Source organism: Akebia trifoliata, chromosome 5 (assembly GCF_017979445.1).
Source record: "Akebia trifoliata isolate Shusen 1 chromosome 5, ASM1797944v1, whole genome shotgun sequence".
Lineage (NCBI taxonomy): Eukaryota > Viridiplantae > Streptophyta > Magnoliopsida > Ranunculales > Lardizabalaceae > Akebia > Akebia trifoliata.
Window position 1 is genome coordinate 3381256 of NC_141379.1, and position 25074 is coordinate 3406329.

The following is a 25074-nucleotide window of genomic DNA, read 5'->3' on the forward strand; positions in this document are numbered from 1 at the left end:
GTCTTCGACGCGTGGTGTTCAACTTATTTGCTAAAATAAAAATAGAAATTTTGATTTTTCATTTTATATTTTTGTCTTCAACGACTCTCATAATATTATGGGCAAGGTACGATTTTGTGAACTGAATTTGACGGATTTATAATTTTGACTAATTATTCATTTTAATTATCAAAACATGATCGTGCGAAATCATAGATTTTTTGAGTGGCAAAATTGTAGATTTAAAAAGACAAATTCGTTGGTCCCCCCACCTCCAAAGTGATAATCTCGCTAGTTTGTATGATGATGATCTAATCAAAAGTGTGAAACTTGCGAAATTGTCACTTTAAAATCTTTGATATAGTTATCGTTCACATTTTAATAATTAAAATGAATAGAGAGCTTGAATCGTAAATTCATCAAAAATTGGTCACATTTTTGTAAATATCTTCAATATTATCTTAATCTTGGGTTTGATCATGATTTTTAAACTTGGTATCTCGTCTCGTCTCGTTTAGCTTCGATACCGAGTTGTCTCGGTCGAGTTTTTCGATACATTTGAGACATCTCGTGAGACAATTCAAAAAATTAAACGTGAGATGTAAAACTCTGTCAAAAAAATGAGTTTGTGAGTTGGTCTCGTTCAACTCGGATACCAAGTTAACTAGGACAATACGTCTCGGTTTTGGACGAGTTTAAAAACCATGAGTTTGATGGTTGAAGAGAGATGAAATATTTAGACTTGAGACAAAGGTAATTTTATTGTATAAGTTGAAGTTAATCTGTTTTTGAGAAAAAAAAGTTGAAGGCTTTTGAGAGAGGCTGAAATAAGGAAGTTAAGATATTTCACATTGGCCTCTCATAAAGATGACAATATTGGAGTTCAAGGATATATCATTAGTTTGAAATCGTGCGTGGGTATCTATATTTTCACTAAAAATTAGAGGGATCATTTAAAATTATTCAAAGGATACTGATAATTTGACTATCCCACATGGCAAATTCAAGCGATTACCTTGACGTGACAAGTTCAAAAATTATAGATTTGTGCTACTTGAGATACACGACTATACTTCCTCATAAAAATGTATTTTGAGAAAATCGTGTATCTTGAAGAGGATAGATCTATGATTCCTGAACTTGTCACGTCAGGTAGTCGATTGAGTTTGCCACATGGGATAGTTAGATTATCACGACTCTTATTCAAATCTTAAATAAATGGTGTGTTTATATAATGTTAAAAATAATAATATTTTGACTTATGGTATGCTGTTATAAAGTATGATGTCTAGTTATTATCATGTAAGTTTGGAGTAAAATTATAATATAATGGTGTGGTAATAACATGGTCCTTTGAGAACATACTTATACATTAGATAAATTCATCAAAATGCCTTATTTATTACAATTTCATTTAAATTTCCTAACATTTCCAAATCATTATTATGCATTTATAATTGATCTTTTTCTAATAGTGTTTAACAAAGGCATCAAATTTTGTGATTGGGCATTATCTTGATTTTATTTACAATCGTTGTTAGATCTGTTGCATCCAATGTTTTTTTTTGCTAACCTAGTGTCCGGGCCAACTTGCGTGCAGCATGACTAATCTCGGGGAGGACTACCACAGGTAACCCACCACCATGGTCATCTATTGCATCCAATGTTCATTGCGTGTTACAAACGTTTCATAGAAGGCCACAACAATTACGTATGAGTTGAATTAAGACCCATAGCTCAGTTGGTTTGACACATTGCAAAACAACTTTGAGATCATGAGTTCAAGTCTAACTTACTAAAAAAAATTCATTATACATGAGTTTACCCCATATTTCTTTAAAAGAAATTATCTCTTAAATTTTTTAATGGGAGACACGATAATCACATCGTGTTATGTTTATAATATAAAAAAAAATTCAAAATCAAAATCAAAATCCTTTAAGTAATAAAAAAAGGATTTTACTTTTCATCCTATAATGATATTTTTATAAATAAATTGTTTAGATTTTGTGATCTTTTAATAGATATATCTTATATAATGAAGACAAAACCTTTACTTTATACACTGAAATTAGAATATATTTTTAAGAGTCTCTATGTAATATTTATATCGTGGGCCTAGCACTTCTCTATGTAATTTTAAACGATCCAAAGTAAACTATTCTCTTTCTATCATTAGAAAAATATATATGTAAGTCTAACTTTTACAAGATTATGAGGTGTTGATCACGAATTCCAATCCCCCATATATATCACACCAAATATTGCCATCTGGCACAATGTTTTGATCAAAGAAATATTTCAATTTACTCTATGTTGAAAATTACCTTCAAATTAATGATTTCTGACCATTGAATTAAAGCAGTTATCATCTAAAATCTTTCGAAGCCAATATATTTTACCCATAATTCCAATTCATGTTGAAAAATATTTGAATCCAATGGCTAAAATTTATCAATCAATAATTTTTTGATCAATCAATGATTGTGATCAAAAGTTCATCAACTAGTAGAAATCAAGAATTTCAGCACGTGCTAAACTTGACTCTTGGAGATTGATGTTTTTGTCCAACACCTCATGTTTGCTCATTGACTCCAAGCAGTTTCACCCACGTGACAAGATCGCAGTTTCATTAAAGAAAGGCGACACAAGTGGATGGGCACGGTGCTACGTGCACAAAGGAGTTGTGTACAATACTTACTAATGCACGTGATTAGTGAATCCACGTCAGCGTTTCACCAAACAATATGGACGCACCAATAGCATGCGATGTCTGCATGACTGCCCAGGTTACTTATTCCTTTAGATATCCACCACGTAAGTTGTTGATAACGAAAGGTATCTTTTATAATATTATAATAGAATGATTTTAGACAAGACTCGAGATCCGATACGGTGTCCCGTTGGAACAGTGTCTATGAGGCACGTTTGGGTTGGATTTTAAAACACCTTGGGCTCCTAACTAAGCCGTGCATGTATTCTTCCATCAAAACGTGCCACGTAGACAACGTTCTTATGCTTAGGAATGGGATACCGTATCAGATCGCAACTCGAAAAGACAAAACCGACCACACCTGAGTGAACATTTGAGGCTTGCAACATGCCCTTGACCTAGGTCTTCTCTTATATACACATGAAGATGCCTTAAACAACCCATCTTTAATGTCTAGTTGAAAAGAGACCTGCTTTTAGCACCCGACTTTACTTATTACACCCCAATTTTTTAAATTATTTATCAAACCCATTTAAAGATTAAAACACCATTTTCAAACATTACAGTGGTTTGACTTAATTTACAATCTCAACATTATAACACTCATTCGAACTGGTTCAATAGTTGTTTTGGTTCATATAAATTCTTAAACCCAAAATATAAAATTCTAGCCAAGAGAGAAAGAGAGTATTTATTGACACCCCCAATTTTTAGTTATTTTCAACAATTCATTTATCTTCTTTATTTTAAATTGGACTATAATAAGTAAAAGTAGGAGTGTCAATAACAATTTTCTTAAAAAAATCTTTTATTTTTTCTCCTAAAATCCATCATTTTTAATTAGTAAATTTCTTTCAATTTGTTCAATCTTATAAAAAATCTTTTATCTATAGTGTTCAACCTCGTCGTAACCTTTTGTAAAAGTCCCATGATTTTTCTATTTTCTCAAAAATCATATCTTCCATTGAGGTTTGAATGTTTAAGTAGATAGAATCTAAGATTGCATATGTGTGTGTATGAGAGAGAGAGAGAGAGAATTTTTTTAATATAAGTTGGAGATGAGGTCATTCAGGATATTTTATTTAGTCATGTCTGAAAAGGCTAGCTCAAAGGGGGTATATCATCTTTTAAAAAATATAAGGGGCATCTCATACTCACCAAAACGTGGAGGAGTATATTTAAAATACCCTTAAAGATATTAGCCACCAAACCCCTTTTTAATTTTTAGGGAGAACAATCCTAGCTTCGCAAAAGGTACAAGAGGAAAGAAACAAAATGAGTATTATAATATTATTTGCTTGGCAAATCGGAAATAAACGTATTAGGGTGAGAGAGACACCGCCATCATGGAAGCGATCCCTCCCCCTTTAGTAAGGAAGCGTGTAGAGCGTATTAGAACTCAATCGGCCACCAACACAATGGAATGACAAATTTATTAAACAAGCTAAATCGAAAAGGATGGTGAGATACGATTGGTATTTTCATAGAATTTTTTGATTCTTTATCCATGAACCATTTTATACTTGAATTTGAATTATAACCAAGACCACACTACAACTAAGCTATGGTCTTGAGTCCGAATCACTCTCATAAGCCAAACTCAAGAATTTATCCCAAAAGTCACTTTGGGGGGGGGGGGGGGGAGATTTTGCACGTGCCCAAGGATTGGTTGGGTGCTCTAAGAGGTCTAGATGCTTCGATTGCAAAAGATTTGATTTGATTTTTTTTTTTTTTTTTTTGAGTCGTGATAATCTGACACCCCCCTTAACATACACCCCCTACTCCCCCATTATAGAACCGTAGGTCATTTACCTTACGATACACCATTAAAAGATTTGCGATTTTGCGTATCCCAATAAAATAATCTACGATTTTGTGATGGGGGCATCAGAAAATCATTGTTCTTTTCTTTATTTTTTCTAAACAAGCTAAATCCTAAGGATTGGTGAGATAGCTAAGATTACAACTTAGAAAGCAGAGTTCTTGAGTTTGAATCCTCTTAGAGATCACCCTTAGAGATTTATCCCTAAAATTACTTGGTGCACATGGGAGGAAGGGATTGCATGTGCTCTAAGGATTAATTGAATGTTCTAAGAAACTTGGATTCCTCTATTTAAAAAAAAAAAACATTAAAAACAAGCGCACATGTTCTACCATCATCATATATAATTTCTTAGAAACCTATTATAAATATTTTGATGATTTATACATATTGCTATGGATTTCGATGAATGTTTGAGAATTTTTGTATTTTCAAATTGGTGACATATCCCTTGACCTCAATCTTATTTTAGAGACCAATAGAAATCAATGCATTCACCTCCAATCAATTTTGGTAGGAGGGTGGCGACAATAAATTGAAGAAGTTCAGCAAGAGAAAAATATATATATAATCAAATTTTTGGTTGAAAATTGAAAATAAGTGTATTTAGGTTATTTTTTGTTAGTCTTGTATAGACGATTAATATGTTATTTATTTGAAAACATAGGTCAATCTCTCAAATATTTTCCAAGACTCAGAAGGATGTCAAAACCATTCTATTTATTTTTGCCCAAAAAAAAAGGTCATTTGAGTGGATATTCTAAAATCTCACCCATTTGACCCAAAGTTGTAATATAGTAGACAGAGGTTTGCATCTGTGGCTTGTGCACCATAAATCAAATCAATTTGATTGCAAAAGCTACAAATGTCCTTATAAAGATGTCGATGAATTGGAATTAGAATAAAAATCTTATAATTCTAGTTAGAATAATCATAGAGGAAGAAATCCACACTTTGCTTTGCAATTTGTAATGCTATTTCTGTTAACTTACACTCCTATCTCAATCAGAGATTTTCGAGCATTGGGGTTGTATCTATAAAAACACACCCATGATGCCCAAGTCGCTAAGTGTGTAATAAGGGATTAGAAAATCATTTTTAGGGTCCTATTTACAAAGACATTATAACTTAATTATACACTAAATCCCCTAAATAGACATAATTCATTTTATAATCCATGTTTATTATTGATTTCAAATAAATTATGATATTTTGGCCTAATTTTGATTATTTATTAATGATAGGTCAAAGTTGCGAGATCCAAAAGGATGAAGCAGGACAAATGAAAAGGTACATTGCAATCCAAGACCCAAGACAAGACTACGGACCAAAATCCAAACCTATTTGGCCCACATGAATCGTTGTGCCGAAAACCCTTCAGGAAACACGGTGATGTTGGTAGATATTGCCTCAAGATCCATGCATTGTTAAAGCGACATGATTTGTAACGTAACAAGTTAGGGTTTAGAGTCCTTGTAAAATACGAAAGTGTTTCGAATCCTAAAGAAACCCTAATCTGGTCTCTTCTAAGATCATCATCTCCTTATCTTCTTTTTCTACTTTTCAATTTTTAGGTTTACTTTTTTTTCAAGTTTTATAAATAGAAGGAGTTTTCTACCAGTTTTAAACTAAGATTAATAAAATAATCATTACTTTCTTCTCAATATTTTCTCTTTTTATTTTTATGATTTGTTTTATTATTCTTGCAATGATTTGTAATTAGACCTCCATTAAAAAGGTCGATGAAACTTGAGCAAGATTATCGTAGATAATTTTATTTGTTTCTAATCATGTTTCAATGTTCTATTGTGATACAAATTTATTAAGTAGTGATCATTAGATAAAATATTTATTCTCGTGATTTTGATAGTTTAATTTTAAATAAATAAAAGTTAAACTATGCTTTGTTAAATATTTGATACTTAATCTTTTGATTTCATCTTATTAAATAGCATCACAGAATTTAAATTCAATATTAAGATTAATAAAATTCATCTTTTGATCCAATAACATTAATTTTGTTGATTAAATTGAGATAATATGTGAACAAATAAGTTAATAAGATGACTTGTTGTAGTGGATTTGACTGATTTAATTTTTTTACATTGTGATTCCTATTTTTGTTTATCTTAGATTAGTTTTATTTCAGTTTTCTCTAATACTTTGAACCGTGGTCGTTTTTAAGTCAAAAATTACTAGATCAACGTTGTCTCTGTGGATTGATCCTTATTTGCCAAGGTTTTTACTTATTTTGATCTTTATTTTAATTGATAATTTACACATAATAATGTGCATTAGGCATAATTCTTATTCCCTCTTTTGACCAGTTTTCCTCAATCGTTTATTAGATTTTAGAATCATAACTTCTCATTACTGTGATTATGTGGTTTTAACCTTGTATCATGCCAATGATTTTTCATGGGTTATATTGTTGCATTTTTTTAAATCGAGGTACCCAGACCTTTTAGAACGCCCAAACTAATCTTCGGGGTACATGCAATCCCTCCTCCTATACCCACCATGTAATTTATGGGATAAATCCTTGAGAGTGACTCTTAAAGGGGGATTTGATATCAAGACCTCAAGATTGGTGGTACAATCTTGTACACAATGTGAAAAAAGTCCATGTTCGACGGCCCAAGACTATTTAATTTCATAAAATTCAATGGACCAAAGCGTCGAATTTTTCATTGTCAAATTTTTTTTTTTTTTCAATAGATCAAAACCATCAAATTAATGGATGATGAAAAATTCAATGGCTCAAAACCGTCGAATGCGGGGAACATAAACAATTTTAATTTCTAAAATTCGAATTTTCCTATTTTCGCGTAGTGGTACTGTCAAGAGTGAGCAGCAATTCTATCAACATTTTCAAGATTAGTTAAAGGTTGGTAAGCTTGATGATTGTTTGTTTGACTTTAAAAGATTAAAGATCAAGCGTCGGGCTCAACTCTGAACGATGCGTTAGAGATTCTAATTTATCATCTTGTATCTCAATGTGACATGTATCAAACTGATTTATGGTTCGACAATAATATTTCTATATCAAATTGAGGGTGGTCCATTTGTATATATAATTAAGGCCAACATGAATAATTAAGAAGTTGAATTGAATTGTAATTGTGAGAAGAGCTGAAGTTGACATATACGTAGTGCCAAGAGTGTAAAGTTTTATCATAGTCGATTCATTTTTTTTAATAATAATCTTTCTTTTAATATGAAATATGACTTGGGGATAAGATAATCCCAATATCAAATCTATCTACACTAGAATCCTAGTCGAAAGCGACAAGAACTCTAAATACAAGAAGTTTTAGTTCTAGATACACTGATATTGCTCGTACCAAACCCTTGAACATACCTTAACCTCGAAGAAATCATGTAAATCTCTATGTCGTGGTTGTATATTCGATCTCTCTTATTTATTTGATTTGATTATTCTTGGTAGAGGATAGAATTTTAAGTGAGGTTATTTCCAATTATTCAAATCTTACTAAGGTCACACATGGATTGTCAAATTGGTATTTTTTTTTTTTTTAAGTTCTTTAAAATTTTGTGAATATATGTGTGGCACCCCATCATAGGATGCCACATGGATGAGCAGTCGAGATACTTTCTTTAATAAAGAAAGTGTTTTTCTATTCATTTTTAGGTATTTTATAGAAATTTTGGATCAATTAATCCAAACAGTGGCTTTTTTAATTTTTAATTTTTAATTTTTGATAGAGTTATTTTGGAATATTTGTAATTTATGATGGGAAATATTTATAATAATTAACTAAGATTATAAGTGACTTTCTACTATCATCCTTATCTTCTTCAGTGAGATAGAGTGCACTTAATTTTGATGGGTTCTAACCATTGAGTGTCTATCCATTTTTCAACAACTTAGATCAAGTCCAAAAAAATTTATAATAAACTGAATTCTAATTTTTTATTTTGAAAAGTGAATTCTAATTATTTTTCAATCTGATTTCTTCCTTAAAATTTAGAAAGTTGTGATGTTGGATTGCCAAATACTCCATCAATCATACAATTAAGCCCCCTTTGGGCCGAGCCTACTCCGCATCAGGAAATGTCCCCTTTGATACTTACCTTACCTCTTGAAGTCCAAGCCCAATAAGAATACTAGACATCTCACAACGCATCTTTTTAAGTGGAATAGTCGCAAAATCAGATCATTCATCTTGATCATAATGTGTATATATATAAATCCTCTCTATCTATTTCTTGATATTTTGTTTTTCTTAGTTCATACAAGTTCTAAATGTCGATCAGGTAATCAAATCTTTGAAGTCTATTTGACCCAAAAAAAATCATGTAGATTGGATATTAAACTTGTAGGAATTGGGTGTAATCCTCGATGAACTTAAATCATATTTCTTCATCTTATTGGGTTTAAATTGTTACGATTCTTAAACAATTATATCCTGCAATGGCCTCTTTACACTACATTGACAGTCCCAGACCGAGATAAATGAGGAGGTTTGAATCACAACACCCCTAACATTAATGTTGATCACATATTTCATTTTGTTCATCCTAGGGTATTAAGAGAAGGTGTACTTTGAAGAAAGTTGAATGGAGGACTAAGATTCATTTAGCCAACCCTAAATTTTTGGGATAAAGCTTTGAGGATGATACATAAATAAATATATAAGGTAAATTACCAATTAAATATGGCAAATTCATATTCACGTTCATTTTAATTCATAAAACATGTTTTCCAGAGAGATCGTCACTTTTATAATCAACGATCTCATCGTTAAAAAATAAAGGAGATTTGTCTTTAAAAATTACCTACGCGGTAATTTAACAACGAGATTGTCACTTTAAAATTATAATAACTACCTGTTATCTCTCTCAAAAACATATTTTGAGAATTAAAATGAATTAGTGTACTAGATTTGGAATATTTACAAAAGTTGTGCACGTATTCGAAATTTTCTCAATATATAAACTTAGAGATGGGGTTACCAAATTAAATATAGTTAGAAAGAAGAATTTTGGTTGTGAATTGCTAGGGCACAAAAAAATGTGCCCTTGAACAATTACATACAAACAAGAACCTCATGACCAAATAAAACAACCAATTCTCTCTTGGCTTTTCATGGAGGAATTATCAACTAGTCTAGCACACCAACTAAATATCAGGAGCCCTCTTGATTAATACAAGCTTCATTAACAACAATAACTTTATTCCAAATTTCCAAAAACTTAGATTTTAAGTTCATATGCCAATGCCAAGCTATTGCTGGCTAGTCGACGCAAGAGTGTATTAATCTTAGTAAAAGGGGAGGCCCCTCCATTGAAGCAATCATCACAAGCGACGATATCGGAGATGACAGCAGAGAGGTTGATCTTCAAGTCGGGCCCAGACTTGTGCTTGAGGTTCTTCAGCGATGTCACGAGATTAGCTATCGCGTCATCATAGTTATCCCGACACACCTCAAGGTTAGACTTTTTTAAGCCGTGCTGAAACGCGATGAGCTTGTTAGCCAATGACTTAGCTTGATTGGCATAGAGGATAGTGGCCTCTATTGTTGATTTGGTTGCATGTGCGGCGCCACCACGCACGGGTTTCAGAATTGAATTGCATAGGGCTGGGTAGTCGGTTTGCTTGCACAATGCCACCGCATTTACTCGTGTCGCGCTCGCATTGGTCGAGAGATACATGGTGGTGATTGCCATAAAGACCAATGAGAAAGGAAAGTATTGCTGAAAACCCATTGTTTGATTCTTTTTTTCTTTCTTTATTGCTTTTCTCTTCCTTTCTCACTCAAGGCTTCTCTGATTTCCAAACCATTGGAACAGAGAAGGGACCTTACCTCAAGAAGAGTTCTTGGTTTTATATAATTTTGATAAAATTGAGATCCACCATTTTTTTTTTAAAGTTAGTTCTAGGTAACCGTTCTTTAATAACAGATCATAAACATGGAAGGTTAGTTTCTGAGATCTTTCAAACAAAGGGTTATAGTTTTTGAGGCTCACCTTGATTATAGCATTTTTTTAGAGTCAGGCTAGCCTGACTAACTTAGTAAGATTTCAATTTTTACTAAGTGTCTTGAGCTCACATTTTGGCGTCCAAAAACATTATCAGATGCCACAAAGATTTAGAGGACAAAATTTTAAAAACTTTGAAAAAAAAGATTAATTTTCATCGTTAAATTTTAATTTTAAATTTGGGAGTTGGGTGGCCATCTATTTTCAACACGTTGGATAAAACTCAAAAAATATGTCTATTTATTTTTTGAATCATAATAATCTGACTACCCCATGTGGCAAACTCAATCGACTACCTTGACGTGACAAGTTCGAGAGTCGTAGATCTGTGCTCCTTGATATACACAATTGCACTTTCCCATAAAAAAATAGTGTATCTCAAGAAATCGTGTATACTAAAGGCATAGATCTGTGGTTTCAGATTATCACGATTCTTATTTATTTTTTGAATATGAGATTGTCATGAAATCTAGAAAGCTGTGGTGCTTGTGGTAATCCATATACATCCCTAACGACTGCTAGAAAGATTTGAAATCTTACCAAGTTAGTAAGGGATTATTGTTCTAAGAAGTTCTAAAGTAACTAAATTTAGAAGATGAGTTTGATGCAAGCTTCTCTTGTAAGAAAAACTGTGTGAAGATCACATAAGCCTAACCATCTTGGTCTGATTTGAGTAATAAAAAATCAAATCAAATCCACCAATTTGTGTTGAGTGTATATTTTCCTCCACCCGAGTTAAATCCCGTGACCCTCTTATATTCATTATTCTCCTCTTCTACAACGGATCGGTCTTTTGGAGTAGTTGGTTGGTTAACATGATATCACAATGCCAGGTTCGCATGGTCACAAATTTAATTATTTCCACCCGCATGGCGCTCGGGTGTATCTTACCCCCAGTTAAGCCTTGTGACTCTCTATATTCATATCTCTCCCCTTCTCCAACAGATTGATCTTTCAAGTTATTACTTTGATATTATAAAGGATTATAAAACAACTACAACAATTTTTTACAATTAGGATTAGAATAGTATAAAATTCTAAATGTAGCAAAATCTAGAGAGAGAATTTCTCTTTACACCCCAACTTTGCTTGTTTTCTCAATCATTGACTTATTTTTTATTTTAATTGGAGTGTAATCAATGAAAGTTGGGGTGCTAATTGCAGCCTAAAAACTGTTTTTTTAAATATTTATAAAATTAATATGTTTTTATTTGACTCATCTGAGTTGACTGACTTGATAGACGTCCGAGTCAAGTTTTAACAATTGTAATTATAATAACACCTGTCTTTTTTAAAAAAAATTATTTTAAAAATAGCTAAGAACAGTGTTTTTTTTATATTATAAATTGGACCGGATCAACCAGTCAGATCAGACCCGACCCGGTAACTTCTACAGGTCACATCAATCGACAAAATCGATTTTTTAAAATCAATTGGCCCAACTGATTCATCTGGTTCAACCGATGACCCGCCCGGGTGTGTGAAAGGACCAGTCTAATTTTGTGATGATTTTTAACATGCCCCTCAATAATTTAGTAAATATTTTAGATACTTCTTGTGTTTTGAAATTGATGAAATACCCCCTTGACCTAAAGTCTTCTTTTATATACTAAGGAAAATGGTCGACTTAAATGGATTTTAATGGTTAGGCTCACATAGATCATATTCAAAATAAATAATACCTTAAATATGTTCCATTTAATAAAATATTAATCTACTAAGGACCATTTGAAATAACCTTTTAAAAACTTTAATTTATATTAGTCTATCTGAAATAACCTTTTAAAAACTTTAAAAGCTAAAGCAACCCAAAAACTCGTGAGTCCACTCAAATAAAATTATATTAATTTATAATTATTTAAATATTTTTAAAATAAATAATTTTTTTTATTTTCTATAAAAATATTAATATATATATATATATATATAATAACTTGATCAAGTTTCTAACCTAATTCGATGCATTTTTTTTTTGTTAACTCGACCTAATTGAAATGGCAAGTTGGTTCCATCAAGTTTGAGGCCAATTCATAACAAAATCCAATAGAGAAGAGTGTAAACAATCGATTTGCAGAGCGTTGATCGACCTTTTACTCTCTTTCAGATCCTGCAACTACACTTGGATTTAAACGCTCCCTCCCAATCGGATTACTTTCCCTTGTTCCTTGTACACAAGTTGTTTATTTAATGAAGGAGGAGTCTACTCCAAGGCTACTTTAACAGACTTTTGATTAGTTGAGCTAGTTTTAACAGTGGATCGAGTTGACTATCTAGTTTCATCGGTCTCATACCAATTTATAGAATTTGATTTGTTGAGTCAACTCGGTTGAATTTGATGGCAACTTGGCCAAAACTCTGTGAAATCAACTTTTTTAGTCAATATGGTCAAGTAAGCTCAAAACTTAACCAATTTGATTATTAATATATGTGAAAAAAAAAATGTTTTAGTATTATTATTATTATTGAAATAATCAATAATTTAATATAATTTTATACGACTCATTTGGGTCGACTTGCAAGTTATCGAGTTGATTCAATTCAATGGACATTCAATTTGAGTTCTAAAATTTTGTTTTAAATATTTAAAAATATTGGTACATGTTTTAATAAATCTAATATGTATACATCAAATCAATTTGATGATGATCATCTTTATTTTTATCTCCATCATCATTGTTGTAGTTATCGTCATAAATTATTTGGGTTGAAAATAATAAATTTTGAAAGAAAAAACATGTTTTTTTTTAAATTATTATTAACTTACGAGAGATAACCATGGTCTCTACATTCACCAAACACATTTTAAAATTTAAAATTTTGAAGTCGTGAAAAGGATAATTAAGATATTTTTGTTTAAAAAATTCTTAAAGTTAGTATTAAAGAGTCCAAAGTTCTTGTGGAGGAGATTTTTGGATACATATTTTTTAAAAATAGGTTTGAAAAAATAAAAATGTAAAAAAATCGTGGCAACTCCGATCCACATATGGTGAGAACTGAGATATTTTGAAGTTGTGAAAAGGATAGTTAAGACATTTTAAAAAATAAAACTCTTCTTAAACTGATATTATTTAATAAAGTTAAATTTAGTAATAAAGAGTTCAAGTTCTTGTTGAGGTGGTATTTCGGTATATATTTTTGAAAAGAGAACTGCTATTGCCACATCAACTTTTGCTAATGCCACCCAGAATTGGTGATTTACATAAGAATTGGTGTGGCATTAACATCTCTTTTTTCGCTATAAAAAAAATTATTTATATATATAATAACTCGGTCAAGTTTTTGACTAACTCAGTGCTTTTTTTTTTTTTTTTTTAATTCGGCCTAATTGAATTGGTAAGCTGGTTCCATCGAGTCTGGGTCAAGTCATAGTGAAATCCAATAGAGTTCATAGCAATTTAAAGATATTGGTTTGTTGAGTCAACTCGGTTGAGTTTGGTTTTTCAGTAAACCTACAAGAGATGACCACAGTCAAGGCGTGTGTAATTAATTTTAAAACATAGAGGTACCTCAAATATTCACCAAAAAGGTTGAGGGGGTACCCTCTCACACAAACACATTTTAAACTTCAAAAGTCGTGAAAAAGATATTTTTGTTTAAAAAATTCTTCTTAGACTGATATTAAAGAGTCCAAGTTTTTTGTGGAGGGGATGTTTTGGTAGACATTTTCAAAAAACAGGTCTCTCCTGTCATTGTCCCAAAAAAAAGGGTCATGTGGCAACTTTTTGGTCCACATATCCTCAGGCCTGAGATATTTTGCCCTTGTTGTGCTGGCTAAATATCCTGGATTTTTGGGCCCACTATTTTTTTTTTGGGCCCACACTCTGAGTATAAATATCTAGCCCCTTATTTTGATCCAATCTGAACCGGTTTAGGACTTGGAGCAGTCCATCTCATTTGTGTTGCAAAAGGGGTCAACTAACAAGGCATGAGCCCACCCATAGATTGCTCTAACTTTAATAATTGGGTGATTTTGACATACCCCTCCACTTTTTTGGTCAATATTAGAGATACCCCTTTTAAAATTAAAGACATGCCTCCCCCCTTGACCTAGGTCTTCCTTGAGAGAGTAACACAAATGACCTAAACACTTTCATCTTCCATCATCTTCCATCATCTTCAAGATTTTCAATTACTATTTTTTACTTACAAGTCTATTATTCTCAATCTCATCTTAACCTCTTATGGAAGTCTCTTGCTTCTTTTTTTTTACCCAAAATATTATTATCTTCTATATCTCAAAAATCCCATCTCGATCTTAAGATTTGTAGATTGAAATAGGTAAATTCTTGATGTTAAACATGAGGGTAAAATGTTTTATCCAAGATGAATTAGATCATTTGTTTTGGGTTAGAGTTGTAATAATCTGACGCCCCCTTTGACATATGCCCCCCTACACCCCCATCACAGAACTGTAGATCATTTGCCTTGGGATACATTTTTTTTTTGATTCTACGTATCCCGACGCAAATGATCTACAATTCTATGATGGGGGCGTTAGAAAATCATTATTCTTTGGCTTAACATGGAACATTGTACTTCTCCAAAATTCCTATAATGTCTTTGAGGTTTAAAAGTTGAAGAAGATATGGTAAAAAAAAACTTGGTTGATACTGATTTCAGAGAAGATGAGGGTATTTAAGTCATTTATGTTACTCTCTCATAGAAGAGTTAGGTCAAGAAGGGTATATTGATACATGGGTATCTCTAATATTAACCAAAACGTGGGGGAGGGGGTTCTAAATCACTCCTTATTTGAGATGATGAAAATGAATCCAAATATAAGAAATCAACAATCAAGTTTACATAAATGAAATCCTTAGACTATATTTCAAATAATAAAAATTCATTTTTATTTCAACACCAAATTGATTTTTTTTAAATATAAATTCCTTTTTTTTATTTCTTCTGAAACAATCTGATTTTTATTTTTAAAGAAAAATTGACTACACAACTAACACTATTATCATCCCTTATAATCAATTACATATATGTAGTTGCAAACAGCCCCTTAATGTGTACAAATCATGCTTAAATTTTATACCAATGAGAATGATCTGAAATTAAGTATATAAATTGAATCAATTATACATCTTGAACTCCACATTTAAATATAATCTTAGATACGATCGATTATAAGCATTTTTAATTCATTCTTCTTTTTATTAGAATCTTCATCCAAGCAAATAGTAATCTTCGTCGTAGCCGCTCGAATCGATTGAGGGACCACAAAACATTCCACCCCATTGAGGAAAATATATCAAAGTGAGAGGGAGAGTGCATAGAAGCACCATGAGACCCATAAGAGAGATTCCTACTTCATTTGAGAATCTTGAGCCTGAAAAAAATAACAATTGGGTTACAACTGCACCCAAAGCCCCACCACTCCCAGTCATCCCATATATCACCCCAAGTGACCTGTAAACATGTTTCAACAAGCTTTGTCAAAATCAACAAAATTTAAAACAAACTAACCAAATTGAAGATAAAATTAAAATTAAATTTCAAACATGAGTCATCGAAATGTGAAGTAGGTCACATAAAATTTCATAAAACGTCTTAGATCGAAAGAAATGAGGTTGAAAGAGGAAAAAAAAAAAAGACAAAAAATTGAGACGTTCAAAAAAAGAGAAAAATTATACAACTATTTTCATTCAATTTTTAGGATTTTGAATCTCTTATTTTACGTCGTCTTTGAATACCCAACTGGAACAAAATTAATTATCCCAATTCTGGCTCCACCATTTCCAGTACCAGAATTGAAAGCAAAATGAGCCTACCCAAATTGAAATTGACACACTTTGATAATGGAAAATGTGAAATAAAATCTCACCTTTTGGAGACGAAAGGAACCACCCCAAATGTAAGGCCTGAAGCAGCTTGAACAAACAAAGAGAACCCACACAACACAATAATAGAAGCATAGAGTGAGTTGACTCGTCCGAGTAGTACACAAACTAACCCGGCCACTGTTTGTATAACCCATAAACTCCATAACCTTCCCCTCATTCCAAACCTCTTTGCCATTGCATCAGATATTACCCCACCAGTTGGTCTAGACACTAAATTTGCCAAACCGAAGCTCGCTGCTATGATTCCCGCAGTATCAATATTTAGATTGAATCGATCGTAGAAATATTCGGCAATTATGTTATCTATGTTAATTCGACCCCGAAACAATACCCATATGACAATCCCAAAATCCAACCTCTATAATTCTTCAACCCATTAAAAAGAATGTTGAACAAGTTATCTTTAGATTTGTGCCCAGATCTTTGGTTCCGCTCATAGTTTCCATCGGGTAAGTCTTGCCCGTAAGCCAACACCATAAGCGCAGTTAAGGCTTGGAGTGTCGCGGGCACAATAAATGCGACACGCCACGCAGTGAATGATGGAATTCCGAGGTAAGTAATTAGGGAATAGATGAGTGGCATGAGGAATTGTGTGACACCACTACCAACATTTGCCCATCCAGCCGCAATCCCATTAGCCAGGCCTACAGTGTTGCCCGAAAACATCGAGCTAATCCAAAATTGATTTGACACAAAATTGGCTAACGAGAATCCAATAAGGAATCTTAGGAGGATGAAGTATTTGGCTGATGAGGCAAGGGAGGTAGCGAAAATGATAGGTGCGGTTAGAAGTGATAGTGCTGATGAAGCGAGACGAGGCCCGAGAAGGTCACATGCCGGGCCCATTGCTAGACGAGAGAAGATGGACCCAACAAATGATGCAATTCCAGCATTTCCTATGTCCGTGTTGGTGAGGTTGAGGTTGTCGCGGATGACGGGTATAAGGGGAGGAATGGAAAAAGTGGAGAAGAAGCACGAGAAGAGGGAGACCCAAGCGAGATGGAACGCTCGCATGTGAGGTTTTGTCGTTGAGAATAAGCGTAATTCGGTCGCCTTGTGGTCTGAATCGACTGGAAGAGAGAACATGGTTTCTGTTCTTAGGGATCTGTCCATATGGACTATATACAAGTTATAATAAATTTGGTATGGTCGATCCGATTAGCTCCTCCTACGAGAATTTCAATGCTCGATCAAGGCTAATTCGAATTCCTGCGAATTAAAATTGAATTGAATTGGAATTGTTTTGAAAGTGTTGGAAGGTGAAGAAGAGGACTGGAACGGGAATTTAATTATGTGGCTCACTGCCTTTTTTATATTAAAGGCCAAAAACACTGCTTGTTACTTGCTTTTTGTAGTTATTTTGGATTTTGGCGTAGAGTTCGTAATAGCTGACGAGATTTTTATATAATACTTATAAATAGCCCCAAATTGAGGTGGCAAAATTTGCTTTTGCCACGTATTTTTTTAAATCAGGCTTAGAACTTTTAGAGGACGTGTTTCAAGAGTTGGATGTAAAGTTAGGGGACGGTTCGACTGGGGACGGTTCGACGGGCATCTTAAAAATCGAATGAGAAACCCATGTTTCAGCCGGTGTTTTCTATAAATCCAACAAACGAGAAACATGGGTTTCTCATTAAGTTTCTAAGATGTCCGTCAAATCATCCCTCTAAAGTTATAATCAGATTTAATTATATTGTTTTTAAATGAGTTGTTAAAGTTTTAATTTGACAATTTGGTTACTAGTTAAGTTAGATATATATATTTTTTTTTGTATAAATCCTTTTGAGAGGAAAATGCTGAAATGACATAAAGTATTTATTGGGATTCTCACAAATTTGACATGGGATGTGAACATAACCATAGATGTGTCTTCTTGTGATACGAGTAAAAAATCATCTATGATTATGTATGCATGTCCACGTCAAAATTGTGAGAATTGCAGTAAATCCTGTGTCACCCCAGTACGAGTCTTTTTGAGAAAATTCTCTTTCTTCTATTATTATTTATTTCTTTTACCCATGATTGGCTATTAAAGACATGAGTCAAAGATTCTCATAGAAGTATGACAAGGATTGATATGAGATATTTAGTTAAATTAGAATTCACCTACACCACATCATCCTCTCTTGGGTTACGAGGGTAAAAATGGAAAAAGATCTTTTTAAAATTTTAAGATTAAAAAATAAAAAATAATCAAATATTTCATCTAAATGAAACATGTAAAATTGCATTATAACTTAATTCAAGTGAAGTACTCGAACAAACAAAAAGATGTGAGAAAAATATAAAAAATAAAGTAAAATAAAAGAGAATAAAGAGGATTAGAGATAAAATATTATATAGAGGGATTTACAAGTCCTAACTCTCTTTAGCAAGCATGATTTCAAAACTCGATTTGATGTTTCATCTCTTCTAGTCCAAGGATAAGATTGAGTTGTTTCAAACTAGTCAATTTGTATCGGACCAGACAAATCATTTAACTCGATTTTAAACGATTGATTTACATGTATTTAAATCAAAAGAAAAGAAAACGTGACAAAATTTATGTGATTTAACAAGATAGCCTATACCCTCAAGCGATGAAGAAAACCTTTCACTATTTTGGTCAAAAATCAAGATTATAATCGCACCACTTAAAATATAGATTATACAAAGATGAAATTATTTAGGTATTTGAGTTAAAATTGTCACCCTAAAATTAGGGGGAGTATATACCCAGTGGAGGGTGCTTCTAAGCGGATGGATTGTCAATGTAATCATGCCAACAAAATATTAGGCACAAATATAATATTGATTCAAGCTCGACATAGTGAGAAGAGACAAAATGTTTAAAAGAAGTTTTAATTATCAAAACCATCTATATTGATTGAGACAAACTCTCCTCTCAAACTATAAATTGGGGGGATGACTATTATTATTATTTGTTAACAGGTGTTGTCGGGACTTACGTCCAATTAGGGGGACTAGATGAGTTAGGGCCAAAACCAAGGCATATGGGACCCTCTCCTAGGAGGTGCAATGCCTGCACATCACAATACCAGGTAAGTGAGGTAACGCCCTCATGGGTGGCACCGAGGAAATATTATTCATATTGGGTATCGAACACACAACCTATAGAGTCTCACCACTTATTGGATTAGAAATTGCCTTTGAGCCACTCACACAGGAGTTTATTATTATTATTATTATTTAAGAGTTACAGGTCAACTAGGTTATTGATTACATTTATTAAAAAAATTAACATAGAAATAAATTAATTAGAATCTTATCAACAGGTTCTTATAAGTTCTTTTATTTGATTGAGATGAATGTTAGGTGTTTTTTTTTTTTTTGTATTATTATTATTATTATTTATTAATAGGGTGATTTAGACATACCCTCCACATTTTGGTGAATATTTGAGATATCTTCATGTTATCAAACCGATTACTTGCTCCCCTTGACCTTGATCTTTTGTAATAGACTTATGAAAATTACCTAAATACTTTAGTATTCAAACTTTACCATAAACCCCTTCTTTTTTCTTCCCAAAACCATCCATTTTCAACCTTGTAGATAAAAAAAAAAATTGATCATTTGACTTCAACCTATTATTTTATCTACTTCAACCTTCAAGCCTCACGATCATGATATGATTTTTATAGAATTAAAAAACGATGAAATTTTGGATAAAATGATCAAGGATTCTCTAAAACGATAGATTGGAGATGAGGTAAAAAATAATTTACCAAAGTAGTTGAAGGACTTGATGATGACTAGTTTAGGAAAGAAAAAAGAAAGGGGTTTTGGCTAGAAATTGAAGAGGGGTATTTATATCATTTTTCTTTAATTTATAAGAGAAGATCGAAGTCAAGAGAGCATATTTTCAAATTTATTCTTCACCTTATAATCACACTTTTTATTTTTATTTTTATTTTTTTTTAATTTTTTAATTTTTTAATTTTTAAATTTTTAAATTTTTAAATTTTTTAATTTTTTAATTTTTTAATTTTTATGACATCCTTCCCCTAAGGATGTGCAACTCCTGCACATCACACGCACCGGGTAAGTGAGGGTGCATCCTCGCAGGTGGCCCGATGAAATACTGCTCATACTAGGTATCGAATTCACCACCTATAGACTCATTACTTATTGGATCCGAAATTGCCATTGAGCCACCCCCTTGGGGTTACCTTATAATCACACTTGCCTAGCTAAACAAGAAGAATCCGTCTTTGAAATGACCAGCTCGCAAGATCAAGGTACATGCCACCAATTTGAAAACATAGAAGTATCTCAAATATTCACCGAAACATAGAGGGACCACATATTATGTGAAAGGAAGGTTCTTTGGTTCCTCCAAAACTTTGACGTGGGCTGCCGGTCACTTCAAAATTTTGTGTGTGTGTGTGTGTGTGTGTGTGTGTGTGTGCATTATTTCTTGATATTTGATTACGTGAAATCTAAGACTTAAAATGTGATGTAGACATGCATATGCTCTCATAATTTTGGGGGCCTTGATGTTGGCAAATGAAGGTTCCTTTCGATGTTGGTAATGAAAGTTTAGGTTTTCAAATCCAAACGCAACTCTTACTCAATTATGCTTGTTGGTGGATCGGAATCGACCTTCATCTTATACCACTTCAAATTTAAAGATTTTTTTAAAATACTCCTATAATTTTATTATTTTTTCTCTTTTATCCCTTTAACCCCTAAAGAGGATGTTTGTATCGCAAGTATAGACGAACTCTAGTCTATAAAATAAAACACAACTGTAGACCCACTTTGCTATAATTTTGTTAAGGAGAACATCTCATCTAATTACAGATTTTAAAAGACCTACTTTATTACCTTTCCTTTTCTCCCCTCTTATTTTGCTATATTTCCTCTCTAACACCTTTAACTCATTTTATTATTTTTCATCTCTTACCCTTTTAATCTCAAATTTTAATAATACTCTTCCAACTTTTTTTTTTTCACTTTTACCACCTTAATCCCGTTTCAAGGTGAAGTCTAGAGAAGTCTAGTTGTTATTAAATCAATATCAATATCTGATAAGAATCCAATTTGACAGAGCCTGATCCAATGAATATCAATCCGGTTCAAAGATTTGATCCGAATCCCTCGACCCATTTGGTAGTCAAACTTTCTATCTAGAAGACCAGGAAAAGACAATCAAATGGCTGTTGCAGTTGTAAAGTTTGTTAGACTTGGGTCCTAAATTTTGATTTCGCTTACTTTCTTTAGCTTAGTTTGAAAACAAAAAAAAAAAAAAAACATTAATATAATATGTACTAAAATTATTCTTCCAAAAACTATTTTAGCATTTGATGTGCAAATGTTAGATCTCTTTATTTATAAGATATTTATTCCTTGTAAGGGAACCTAACTTTTGCAATTTAACCACACTAATTTGATAATTTTGTTTGAACCCTCTCTAATTTAACATTAATTTTTATTGTATTAAAACGCATCGGGGCCAGACCTCCATAGCTAATTTGTATATAATAAGAGAAGCAATCATATCAGATGTCCTCATTCAAATTTACGATTCTTTTTCAATTTGATGGATCCAAGGTGTTATTATGTCCAAATAAAAGTAGGCTTGAAGGGATATTACATATCTTAAGAAATATAACAATTGTGATGATATCTCCAATCATATGGTTACATTGTTTCAACCAATTACTATATCGTAGTCCGGGGCGGAGCCAGGATTTTGCTACGTGGGGCCAACTTAAGAGTGGAAATTTTTTTGTTGGGAAAAACTTAAGAGTGGACAATTTCTTGTCAGGGGCAAAAAAGGATGTTTTTTTTTTAATACTTTTATATGGGGGTAATAACGACAGATTTTTTTTTATCTACCATTATTATATATCACAATAACCCATAATCTCTTATAGACTTTGAAAATTCTACGGGAACAAATGTCCTCATTAGTCCCACTGTAAATCCGCCCTTGATCGTAGCAAACTCTACACTATCGATGTCGTACCAACCTTGAACTTGAACATGGTATAACTTTTGATATAAACATTTATTTTGATAATTTGAATCATCGATCTCATCAATTGAAAAGGGGGTGAGTGGTAATTAAAAAAGAAAAATATTTACTAAATGAGCTATCTAGTTATCGTGAAAAAATTAGGGGTTGTTTAAAAAGAAATCCCTCTATAAGGGTTCATTAAGTTATACGAAAAAATAGCTCTACATGGTTAGGGCTTAAAATGGGTCGGATTTCAGTATAACCCTATTTAGATCATAATTTTTTATATTTTTATCTTTTTTTCAACTTCTTTGCAAACTTATAATAGTACTCTTATATACCATTATTAATACTATCTCATTTTATAAGAATCCATGTGGTTGAAAAGTAGTAAATAGATATTTTGAAAAACTTAAAAATATAATTTTTAAAGCAATATATGTTCGGATTCGAGTCAGATCAGGAAAACATAAATCCACATTCAGCCCATTATTTATTTATTTATTGTGATCTACTCCAAGAACCAAACCCGCTAAATTTGATTTTTGGATCACTCCAATTTCTTATCAAGTCAGACCCATTTTATGCCCAACATGGCACACTCTTCAAAAGTATCTATAAATTAAAAAAGTTGACCTGGTTAGTGATTTCTAGTTGTTAGATTTGACTTTGAGTACTTTTGTCCATGGAGGAAGAGAATTTGGCTTTCTAACCATTCAAACGCCGCACGTTAGGCCCAATGGTTATAAGAAAGACTTGAAGTCCATAATGGCAGAAAAATGTTACGGCATTGTCCTAGTAGGGCTGTTAATAGGCTGGATTTTGGCCCGGCCTGCTGTGAATCCGGTTTGGTAGTGTTACAAGGCCTTTTAGCAATTGGAATAGGCCCAATTCATTTTTGGGATCAGGATTAGATTTGGGTGCTAAGTGCGTCGGGTGACCCAACCCGATAACCCATATTATAAATAGTAGAATGTGGCACGTGCAAATGAACATATATCATAAGGACTGTAATTTTGAAGATTACATAGAAAAATAATATTTTTGTAATTTTGACAATGTAATTCTAGTATCGTAGTATATTGCAATTTTCTTGGTTTTTGATCAAAATGACCTTAATTATATTAAATTTAAATATAAAAAGTGGGGGTATTTATAGCCACTCAAATTTTGGTGTCGAACCACTTCTACTCCGCCTTCTCTCATTATAATAGTAAAGATGTTGTCTGGCCGATAAATGTGCTTGAATGCTTGTGGGCTAAGTCAGGGCTAGACTGTGATATTTTAATTTGATCCGGCCCATGCCAGACTATTAGATGGGTAAGGTTTGGACTTAATGAAGCCCATCCCAAAAATTACTAAAAATGAGAGAGAGAGAGAGGCATATGGTTAGGGAGGAAAAAGATTATTAAAATAAACCTACGCTTGTTGAAGGTGAAGTTTGGAAATAGAACAATTCCTTCTGTCGTATATTCCTCGATTGATGTGGCATTAGATGCTTTAATTGTCGATTCTAGTCTTGAGTGAAGAGATTGTGGTAAGATGATCTTCTATTGGTGATGTCGTCACCAATGACGGATCCCTACTTGTGGGCTTGGACTTACACCCATATCTCAATCCTTCACATGGGAATTTCATCGAATATCTCATGTGCATCGGATTACCATCTCCATTACTCACATCAATCACTTGAATAAAGACCAACTTTGCTATTGTTGTATGCATCTCCTAATCATCTCAACCACATATTCAACGTCACAAATCTTATCATATTTTGAATAAGATACAATAACCTCGAGGGGGTGACTCAAGGGAAATTTTGGATCCAATAAGCGGTGAGAGTCTGTAGATTGTGTTTGATATCCATTATGAGCAATATTTCCTCAGGGCCACCCATAAGCACTCTCCCTCACTTACCTGGTGCGTGTGATGTGCGGGCATTGTACGTGCTCGGGAGAGGAACCCACATGTCTTGACTACAGCCCTGGCTCATTTGGTCCCCTTAGTCAGATGTAAGTCTGGACACCCCCGTTATCAAAAAAAGAAAAGAAAATAGAATAATATATAATCCTAATCCACAATTATTCAATCTAATCTTAAAGCTGATTTGATGTATCATAGTACATCTTATTACGATACTTCATATCTAATGGGACAATAATAATTTTAATTTTGACTTTTTTTTTTCCTAGCTTGGATGCTTTGCATATGAGATCCTAAACATTGGCTTAAGAAGAAAAAAAAAAAAAATAAGCTCTTTGATAATGCTATTGTTCATCCAAAGAAAGTCCTTGATTTTAATGTATTTCAATTCAAATTAAGTTGTCATTGAAAAATATTAAGAAATAAAATTATAAAAATGTGAACAATCATCTTAATGTTAACCATTAATTGTGTGAGATTGCGAGTCTATGAGTTTGCACAAGAGAGAGAAGCAAAGATCAATAGAGAGAGAACATTGGATCATGAGAATCTTTACTGTTATAATGAGAGAAGGCAGAATAGAAGCGGTTCAACACCAAATTTGAATGATCATAAATGCCCTCAAGTTTTATATTTAAATATAATATAAATAGAGACATTTTAGTCCAACACCCAGAAAATTACAACCTACAACACCCTTAAATCACATCGTTTAGTTTTCAAAATTACTAAGATATCATTTTTACCATCTAATCTACAAAAACCCTTTAATCAATATTTTAAATTACAAATAAGCCCTTTCAATAGATGTGAGTATGCC

The 25074-nt window shown here is 32.7% G+C and overlaps 1 protein-coding gene and 1 pseudogene across 2 annotated transcripts; both read right to left on the reverse strand.

The window, feature by feature from the left end:
- Positions 1–9731: 9731 nt before the first annotated feature.
- LOC147401038 (uncharacterized) lies at positions 9732–10244 on the reverse strand. The gene has a single exon (XM_086441667.1). It carries the CDS (start codon positions 10242–10244, stop codon positions 9732–9734), a length of 513 nt encoding a protein of 170 aa, XP_086297793.1.
- A 5323-nt stretch (positions 10245–15567) lies between these two features.
- LOC147401039 (high affinity nitrate transporter 2.5-like) lies at positions 15568–17704 on the reverse strand (annotated as a pseudogene). The gene is made up of 2 exons (XR_015178304.1): positions 16348–17704; positions 15568–15932 (listed from the first exon to the last, which is right to left on the reverse strand). The product of XR_015178304.1 is annotated as a high affinity nitrate transporter 2.5-like (transcript).
- Between the last annotated feature and the right edge of the window lie 7370 nt (positions 17705–25074).